The following is a 10,303-nucleotide window of genomic DNA, read 5'->3' as shown; positions in this document are numbered from 1 at the left end:
GCCCACTTCACCATGTATCTAATCATCAAGCACACGTTTTTAATGTTTTTTGGGTGCATGCCGGGATATGTAGTCCAGACGACAAGAGCCATGTGCGGAGTGACGTATATATTACGGTATGGTTGTGATGACGTGGAGGATGCAGGTTGGCTGAGAGGTTCTGGCGGAAGTTGTTGGCGCTGTGTGATTGATGCCAGCTGCAGATGCTGCAAAATGTCAGGAACCGGTCCGGGGAGAAGGAAGCGGCGGAGCAGTGTCCCGGGCACCGGAGGTGAGAGGAGCGAGGGAGGCGGTGCCGGCTGGATAATAAGAAATCATCTCCGGGAGAGGGAGACGCCGCTGAAGTTGGTTTCTTATTCGCGGTTTCTGTATTTTTGCTTATGTTCACACGCAGTTTTTTTGCAGGCAGAAAAATCGGCTCCGGTTTTTTAAAGTGGTTTTTCACCACACGTGTTTTTTGACGCGTTTTTTTTAGCTATCTCCACAGAAAAAAAAAAAGATGGAATCACCACGAGCGTGTATTTACTTCCCCCGTTGATTTCAATGGGGTTTTTGTGGTGGAGAACGCCTCCTGATCGGGCGTGTCGCTGATTTTTCCCGCGAGCGTTTCTTTTTTGCTCGCTGTATGAAACGGCTCCACCTCCCACTGAAATCAATGGGGGTCGGTTTCTGCCGATTTTTGCCGCAGTTTCTGAGGGTAAAACCACTGCAAAAAAACTGTGACCAAAGCGAAAACTGAGGCCTCCGGCACACGAACGTATTTCTGTCCTCCTGTAAATACCGGTCCGCTGTCACCCGTATTCCTCCCGTATTTACGGGCACGTTTTCGCTGCAGTAATCGGCAGCCCCTTCTCTCTATCAGTGCTGGATAGAGAGAAGAGACAGCCCTTTCCGCAGTAATAGAAGTTCATACTTACCGGCCGTTGCCTTGGTGACGCGTCCCTCTCCTGACATCCAGCCCGACCTCCCTGGATGAGTCCATGTGACCGCTGCAGCCGGGGGTGAACTATAGAAAGGCCCCCCCCCCCACAAATCTATCCAAGTGACCCCAGCCGGACGCTCTGACTCTCTGCTGAGTTCAGCGGCGCGGATGGCGCTATGATGCAGTCACGTAGTCGCGCTCGGCCGCTGACGTCAATAGCGTGCTCTTGGGCTGTTGTAGATCGCAGGCCTAATCCAGGCTGTGGTCTAAGAGAGAAAACGCTGGGGCAGGGAGCCCGGGGCTGGCTGGCACATTTTAGCCTGGAGGCACACAGCACTTTCCCAAGAGCAGCGGCCCATTTTGGGGGCATTGGTTGTGCAATTGCTGGGTTTGCCCCCCCCTAACACCACCGCTATAAAACTGCTACATGTCAAGGGAAAAATCTTCCACCAGAGGAAAAAATGTCTCCCAATGGTGAAGTAAGAGAGATCTGAGCCCGGGACCGGGAGCTCCGCCATGTGGGAATGTTCCCTCTGTGGAGAGACGTCTCAGTGGACCGGCAGCCGAGTCTGAATTATTATTATTATTTGACCTCTAGACTTGTGCGTTGCAGGGAGAAGGGAAGGGTAGCTTTATTTATTTTTCATACTTTTCCCCCCGGTTGGTTCTGATGGACCGCTTGGGCCGCGCTGTACATTTATTGGACTACTTTGATGATCTTTTTTTTTTTTTTTGTTTTTTTTATAAAATGGTGAGCGCGCGTGTGAGGGAGATCTTATTTCAGTTAAATGTTTCTTATGTCCATGTGTTTTTTTAATCCATTATTACCGTCAGTGTAATATCCGCTGTCTGTCTGACGGCGTCCGTTACCAAGGCTGGGGCTCACTGTTCACCAGTGAAAAGGCTGGCACCAACCTCCCATTATCACCCCGGTATCCTCCGCTATCAGGGGTACCGGGAAGAGCCGGGAACAATCCAATACCTGAACATATGAAGCGACGGCCGCTCATCCCCTCAGACGGCCGCTCCTCTCCTCAGACGGCCGCTCCTCTCCTCAGACGGCCGCTCATCCCCTCAGACGGCCGCTCATCCCCCTCAGACGGCCGCTCATCCCCCTCAGACGGCCGCTCATCCCCCTCAGACGGCCGCTCATCCCCTCAGACGGCCGCTCATCCCCTCAGACGGCCGCTCATCCCCTCAGACGGCCGCTCATCCCCCTCAGACGGCCGCTCATCCCCCTCAGACGGCCGCTCATCCCCCTCAGACGGCCGCTCATCCCCCTCAGACGGCCGCTCATCCCCCTCAGACGGCCGCTCATCCCCCTCAGACGGCCGCTCATCCCCCTCAGACGGCCGCTCATCCCCCTCAGACGGCCGCTCATCCCCCTCAGACGGCCGCTCATCCCCCTCAGACGGCCGGCTCCTCCTGGTACCCCTGATGGCGGTGGGTACCGGGGTAATAATGGGAGGCTGGTGCTAGCCTTTTTACTGGTTAAGGGCTGATTCAGACGACCGTGATTTGCGTCCGTGCAGGTCGCGTGGTTTTCGCGCGTCTCGCATGGATCAATACAAGTCTATGGGGCAGTACAGACAGTCCGTGCTTTTTTGCGCAGCGTTTGTCCGCTGCGTAAAAAGCGCGGCGCGTTCAATATCTCTGCGTATTTCACGCATCACGCACCCATTGAAGTCAATGGGTGCGTGAAAACCACGCAGGTCGCACTGAAGCACTTCCGTGCGAACTGCCTGTTTCGTGCAACAGCTGTCAAAAGGATGAATGAAAACAGAAAAGCACCGCGTGCTACAAACATCCAAACAGAGTGTCATAATGATGGCGAAAAGCACGCAGCCGCGCACCATATGATGCCTCACGGAGCAGGTAAGTGGCTTTTGCGCAGGCAAAACGCTGTGTGTTTAGCGTGTGCAAAAACGCCACGGTCGTCTGAATCAGCCCTGACAGTGAGCCCCAGCCTTAGTAATGGACGCCGTCAGACGGCGGATATTACAACGACGGTAATAAAGTATAAATAAAAAGACGTACTATTTTTTTTAATTGAAATAAAAACTCCCTCACACGCCCGCTGGCCATTGTATTAAAAAAAATGTAGATCATCAAAGAAATCCAACGAATCTACGACGTTGTAAATGGTCCTGCAAAACAACCAGTTTGAAAATAATAAAAGTTCTACTCGCCTCCTCCTCGTCCTGCCGCCACCTCCTGCAGCCTCCTGCCTCCTCCTCCTGTCTCCTTGTCCTGTGTCCTCCTGCAGCCTCCTGCCGCCTCGTCCTGCCTCCTCGTCCTGCCTCCTCGTCCTGCCGCCTCGTCCTGCCTCCTCGTCCTGCCTCCTCGTCCTGCCGCCTCGTCCTGCCGCCTCGTCCTGCCGCCTCGTCCTGTCGCCTCGTCCTGCCTCCTCGTCCTGCCTCCTCGTCCTGCCTCCTCGTCCTGCCTCCTCGTCCTGCCTCCTCGTCCTGCCTCCTCGTCCTGCCTCCTCGTCCTGCCGCCTCGTCCTGCCGCCTCGTCCTGCCGCCTCGTCCTGCCGCCTCGTCCTGTCGCCTCATCCTGTCTCCTCCTACACTCGCACGGGGAGACACTACACAGCCTAAACACAGAGAGAGAGGAGACACTGCACAGCCTAAACACAGAGAGCGAGGGGAGACACTACACAGCCTAAACACAGAGAGAGGGGAGACACTGCACAGCCTAAACACAGAGAGCGAGGGGAGACACTACACAGCCTAAACAGAGAGAGAGGAGACACTACACAGCCTAAACAGAGAGAGAGGAGACACTACACAGCCTAAACACAGAGAGAGAGGAGACACTGCACAGCCTAAACACAGAGAGAGGGGAGACACTGCACAGCCTAAACAGAGAGAGGGGAGACACTGCACAGCCTAAACACAGAGAGCGAGGGGAGACACTACACAGCCTAAACACAGAGAGAGAGGAGACACTGCACAGCCTAAACACAGAGAGAGGGGAGACACTGCACAGCCTAAACAGAGAGAGGGGAGACACTGCACAGCCTAAACACAGAGAGCGAGGGGAGACACTGCACAGCCTAAACACAGAGAGCGAGGGGAGACACTGCACAGCCTAAACAGAGAGAGGGGAGACACTGCACAGCCTAAACACAGAGAGAGGGGAGACACTGCACAGCCTAAACACAGAGAGCGAGGGGAGACACTACACAGCCTAAACAGAGAGAGAGGAGACACTACACAGCCTAAACAGAGAGAGAGGAGACACTACACAGCCTAAACACAGAGAGAGAGGAGACACTGCACAGCCTAAACACAGAGAGAGGGGAGACACTGCACAGCCTAAACAGAGAGAGGGGAGACACTGCACAGCCTAAACACAGAGAGAGAGAGGAGACACTACACAGCCTAAACACAGAGAGAGAGGAGACACTACACAGCCTAAACACAGAGAGAGAGGAGACACTACACAGCCTAAACACAGAGAGAGGGGAGACACTACACGGCCTAAACACAGAGAGAGAGGAGACACTACACAGCCTAAACACAGAGAGAGAGGAGACACTACACAGCCTAAACACAGAGAGAGAGGGGAGACACGGCACAGCCTAAACACAGAGAGAGAGGAGACACTACACAGCCTAAACACAGAGAGAGAGGGGAGACACGGCACAGCCTAAACACAGAGAGAGAGGAGACACTGCACAGCCTAAACACAGAGAGAGAGGGGAGACACGGCACAGCCTAAACACAGAGAGAGAGGAGACACTACACAGCCTAAACACAGAGAGAGAGGGGAGACACTACACAGCCTAAACACAGAGAGAGAGGGGAGACACTACACAGCCTAAGCACAGAGAGAGGGGAGACACTACACAGCCTAAGCACAGAGAGAGGGGAGACACTACACAGCCTAAACACAGAGAGAGGGGAGACACTACACAGCCTAAACACAGAGAGGGGAGACACTACACAGCCTAAACACAGAGAGGGGAGACACTGCACAGCCTAAACACAGAGAGAGAGGGGAGACACTACACGGCCTAAACACAGAGAGAGAGGAGACACTACACGGCCTAAACACAGAGAGAGAGGGGAGACACTACACGGCCTAAACACAGAGAGAGAGGGGAGACACTGCACAGCCTAAACACAGAGAGAGGGGAGACACTGCACAGCCTAAACACAGAGAGAGGGGAGACACTGCACAGCCTAAACACAGAGAGAGAGGAGACACTGCACAGCCTAAACACAGAGAGAGGGGAGACACTACACAGCCTAAACACAGAGAGAGAGGGGAGACACTGCACAGCCTAAACACAGAGAGAGAGGGGAGACACTGCACAGCCTAAACACAGAGAGAGAGGGGAGACACTGCACAGCCTAAACACAGAGAGAGGGGAGACACTACACAGCCTAAACACAGAGAGGGGAGACACTGCACAGCCTAAACACAGAGAGAGGGGAGACACTGCACAGCCTAAACACAGAGAGAGAGGAGACACTGCACAGCCTAAACACAGAGAGGGGAGACACTGCACAGCCTAAACACAGAGAGAGGGGAGACACTACACAGCCTAAACACAGAGAGGGGAGACACTGCACAGCCTAAACACAGAGAGAGAGGGGAGACACTACACGGCCTAAACACAGAGAGAGAGGAGACACTACACGGCCTAAACACAGAGAGAGAGGGGAGACACTACACGGCCTAAACACAGAGAGAGAGGGGAGACACTACACGGCCTAAACACAGAGAGAGAGGAGACACTGCACAGCCTAAACACAGAGAGAGAGGGGAGACACTACACAGCCTAAACACAGAGAGAGGGGAGACACTGCACAGCCTAAACACAGAGAGAGGGGAGACACTGCACAGCCTAAACACAGAGAGCGAGGGGAGACACTGCACAGCCTAAACACAGAGAGCGAGGGGAGACACTGCACAGCCTAAACAGAGAGAGAGGAGACACTACACAGCCTAAACACAGAGAGAGGGGAGACACTGCACAGCCTAAACACAGAGAGAGAGGAGACACTGCACAGCCTAAACACAGAGAGAGGGGAGACACTACACAGCCTAAACACAGAGAGAGAGGGGAGACACTGCACAGCCTAAACACAGAGAGAGAGGGGAGACACTGCACAGCCTAAACACAGAGAGCGAGGGGAGACACTACACAGCCTAAACAGAGAGAGAGGGGAGACACTGTATGTTACGGTGCAGGTTGGAGCGGTGAGGTTGTGTCTGGATGTTACGGTCCAGGGTGGAGCGGTGAGCTTTTGTCTGGATGTTACGGTGCAGGGTGGAGCGGTGAGGTTTTGTCTGGATGTTACGGTGCAGGGTGGAGCGGTGAGGTAGTGTCTGGATGTTACGGTGCAGGGTGGAGCGGTGAGGTTTTGTCTGGATGTTACGGTCCAGGGTCGAGCGGTGAGGTTGTCTAGATGTTACGGTGCAGGGTGGAGCCGTGAGGTAGTGTCTGGATGTTACGGTGCAGTGTGGAGCGGTGAGGTTGTGTCTGGATGTTACGGTGCAGTGTGGAGCGGTGAGGTTGTGTCTGGATGTTACGGTGCAGTGTGGAGCGGTGAGGTTGTGTCTGGATGTTACGGTGCAGTGTGGAGCGGTGAGGTTGTGTCTGGATGTTACGGTGCAGGGTGGAGCGGTGAGGTTGTGTCTGGATGTTACGGTGCAGGGTGGAGCGGTGAGGTTTTGTCTGGATGTTACGGTGCAGGGTGGAGCGGTGAGGTTTTGTCTGGATGTTACGGTGCAGTGTGGAGCGGTGAGGTTGTGTCTGGATGTTACGGTGCAGTGTGGAGCGGTGAGGTTGTGTCTGGATGTTACGGTGCAGTGTGGAGCGGTGAGGTTGTGTCTGGATGTTACGGTGCAGGGTGGAGCGGTGAGGTAGTGTCTGGATGTTACGGTGCAGGATGGAGCGGTGAGGTTTTGTCTGGATGTTACGGTGCAGGGTGGAGCGGTGAGGTTGTCTGGATGTTACGGTGCAGGGTGGAGCGGTGAGGTTGTCTGGATGTTACGGTGCAGGGTGGAGCGGTGAGGTTGTCTGGATGTTACGGTGCAGGGTGGAGCGGTGAGGTTGTCTGGATGTTACGGTGCAGGGTGGAGCGGTGAGGTTGTCTGGATGTTACGGTGCAGGGTGGAGCGGTGAGGTTGTCTGGATGTTACGGTGCAGGGTGGAGCGGTGAGGTTGTCTGGATGTTACGGTGCAGGGTGGAGCGGTGAGGTTGTCTGGATGTTACGGTGCAGGGTGGAGCGGTGAGGTTGTCTGGATGTTACGGTGCAGGGTGGAGCGGTGAAGTGGTCTTTGTGATATACAGTGCAGTGCTCAGTCTTGTGTTTTGCGGCGCAGGGCGGAGTCTTTCATGGCGTAAGCAGAAGTCTGTCCGGATTCATGAAGCTTTGACTCGTGACCCCGTGGACGTGGAGACCCTGCGGGAGGTGGCGGTCAGTGAGGGTGGGCTCTTCTGTCAGGAGATCCGATGCCGGGTGTGGCCAAAACTGCTGAATATCAATGTGTTCTGTCTGCCCCCCAAACCAGGTAAGTGCGACCCCCGGAGCGGTGATGTAATATAACGAGGGTCACGCTGGATGGACCTTCCGGTGTGATCCGAGGATGGGGTGTGTAGTTGTCCTGCTCTGCGACGTGTGCAGGGAGGAGGAGGCAGAGGTTCTCTGGGCCGGTTATATTGATGGCCTATACTTATCAGATCAGTGGGGGTCCGACTCCCATCCCCCCGCCCGTCATCTGACTGCAGCCTCTTCGGTGTTCACCTGGCACCGCACCGTACACCTCCGCGGCAGCTGTGCCTAGGGGGGGTTGCAGCTCCGCCCGTTCACTTTTATCTCGCATCTGTGCCTGGCAAAGTTATGAAGTGGCGGCAGCGTTTGTCACCGCGGCCTATTCAGTCATCTTATGGGTGGGGGCGCTGGTTGTCGGACCCCCACCGATCTGATAAGGAAAGGCCATCGTTCTATAATGCCCGGAGAACCCCTTTAATCTGTTCCCCATCACCTATTGACTTCTATGAGCGTGTAGTGCGCATGCTCTGACGTGTAGCGCTGATTGCAGGGAGGAGGTGAGTGTTCTCAATATCTTACTGTGTCATTCTGAGCGATATTTCTCCAGCTTTATAATAGAGGGGTTACCCTTTAATTGTAAGCCCACCCTGTAATAACGGGGTGACTGCCGACCCTGCCCCATTGTACGCAGCACAAGCGGAGTAGTGACAGGAAGTTACAGGATTTATCCCATCGTATCCATGTATGCCATAGATGTCTAACTGATGGGGGGGCCTCCGAGCCCATCCTGCCTGGTGGGGTGACCGGTGGCCGCCGCATCCAGATTGAGAATGAAAGTAGAGGAGTCCGAGATTACGGATACAGCCGAGCTTGCCGTGATCCAATCTCTACAACTCCCATTCATGAGCTTGCGTGTTTCCGGAATCCTGACCACCGCTCCACTGATTCTCCGTCTGGATGCTGCGGACAGCGAGGTGAGGTTGATGGATCCCCCATTCTAGGGATAGATACGTGGTCGGGGGACCACCGCTCTGAGGATAGGTACGTGGTCGGGGGACCACCGCTTTGAGGATAGGTACGTGGTCGGGGGACCACCGCTCTGAGGATAGGTACGTGGTCGGGGGACCACCGCTCTGAGGATAGGTACGTGGTCGGGGGACCACCGCTCTGAGGATAGGTACGTGGTCGGGGGACCACCGCTCTGAGGATGGGTACGTGGTCGGGGGACCACCGCTCTGAGGATGGGTACGTGGTCGGGGGACCACCGCTCTGAGGATAGGTGTGGCTTACATAGGTGGGTCCGGCATCTATCGGATATTCTCGGCACTTCCTGTGGATATGTCTCAAATGGAAATAACCTTTTTCATTTGGGCCGTATTCACACGGGTGTCAAATGGGTTGTGTGGAAATGACTGTTTTTCCAGGCCAAATTGCACCGGTGTGAGACCCGTTTTCACGGATACTTCATCGACTTGAGTCTATTGAGGGGTCCTGAGAAAACTGGCAAAAATAGGACGTCCGATTATTTTCACTGGCCGGTCACACGGTTCTTTGGTAAAACGCCCGTGTGAACCGCTCCTTAGACGACAGCCGTGTGTCGGACGATTGTACCTGTCGTGTGACTAAGACCTTCGTGTGAGGACTCGGTGGGAAAACTGTTCATATAGGTATAAAATAAAAAACACACAAAATTTTGAAATATCTAGAAATGAGACCATTTTCTGGGGGCTCGGGGGACAGATGTTAAATTCTATACATAATATATACAGGACCGGCCATCCGAGCCAATCACCGAGATTATAACCAGGTGCTGATGGACGTCAGACGCTCTCTCAAGAGGTTCCCTAAAGGTACGTGTTGGGGCACATCAGTTTGTGGACGTCTCTCATGTATGTGTTGGGGCACACGGGATGGGGGAGGCCTGTCTTGTACGTGTTTGGGCACACAGGATGGGGGAGGTCTGTCATGTATGTGTTGGGTCACACCCGTTGGCGGAGGTCTGTCATGTATGTGTTGGAGCACGCTGGTTGGGGGAGGTCTGTCATGTATGAGTTGGGGCACACTGGTTGGGGGAGGTCTGTTATGTATGAGTTGGGGCACACGGGTTGGGGGTGGTCTGTGATGTATGTGTTGGGGCACACAGGTTGGGGGAGGTCTGTCATGTATGTGTTGGGTCACACCCGTTGGCGGAGGTCTGTCATGTATGTGTTGGAGCACGCTGGTTGGGGGAGGTCTGTCATGTATGACTTTGGGCACACGGGTTGGGGGTGGTCTGTGATGTATGTGTTGGGGCACACAGGTTGGGGGAGGTCTGTCATGTATGTGTTGGGTCACACAGGTTGGGGGAGGTCTGTCATGTATGTGTTGGGTCACACCCGTTGGGGGAGGTCTGTCATGTATGTGTTGGGGCACACGGGTTGGGGGAGGTCTGTCATGTATGTGTTTGGGCACACTGGTTGGGGGAGGTCTGTCATGCATGTGTTGGGGCACGCGGGTTGGGGGAGGTCTGTTGGTGTCTTGGGCGGAGCCTGTCCTATATATAACGGGGGTTTACATGGTTTCTGGCATGTCGCGGATGTCGTGTTTTGATCTCGCCACGTGTGACTTGTTCCAGGAATGGCGGAAGCTGAGCGGTCGGTGTTACAGGAGCAGCTGATCGACATGATCCTGTACGTCCTCCACTCACACCCAGAGCTGCATTACTACCAGGGCTTCCATGATATTGCTGTCACTTTGCTGCTGACTGCCGGCCTCCGGCTGGGAACTGCCATGCTGCAGACCCTCTCCACGCATCATCTCCGGTACGTGCGTCGTGGCCGCGGTCGGTACGTTAAAGATGTAATGTAATTTTTGTGTTTTCTCTTGGGC

The 10,303-nt window shown here is 54.7% G+C and overlaps 1 protein-coding gene across 3 annotated transcripts in view; it reads left to right on the top strand.

The window, feature by feature from the left end:
* Window positions 1-147: 147 nt before the first annotated feature.
* LOC142696316 (TBC1 domain family member 20-like) overlaps window positions 148-10,303 on the top strand; it is a 33,388-nt gene continuing 23,232 nt past the window's right edge. The window contains exons 1-4 of one of the 3 annotated variants that reach the window (XR_012864243.1): window positions 148-271; window positions 7,266-7,454; window positions 9,205-9,285; window positions 10,050-10,236. Coding sequence is in view for 2 of the 3 variants with exons in the window: in XM_075847646.1 (XP_075703761.1) it covers window positions 214-271; window positions 7,266-7,454; window positions 9,205-9,285; window positions 10,050-10,236 (515 nt within the window). In the remaining variant the exon portion in view is untranslated. The remainder of the gene's footprint in view (window positions 272-7,265; window positions 7,455-9,204; window positions 9,286-10,049; window positions 10,237-10,303) is intronic. The other 2 variants (XM_075847646.1, XM_075847647.1) reach the window with 2 other exon arrangements.

This window comes from Rhinoderma darwinii, assembly GCF_050947455.1.
Source record: "Rhinoderma darwinii isolate aRhiDar2 chromosome 5 unlocalized genomic scaffold, aRhiDar2.hap1 SUPER_5_unloc_53, whole genome shotgun sequence".
Classification (NCBI taxonomy): Eukaryota; Metazoa; Chordata; class Amphibia; order Anura; family Rhinodermatidae; genus Rhinoderma; species Rhinoderma darwinii.
The sequence above is the reverse complement of the archived record's forward strand: the minus strand, read 5'-3'. Positions and strand labels throughout refer to the sequence as shown.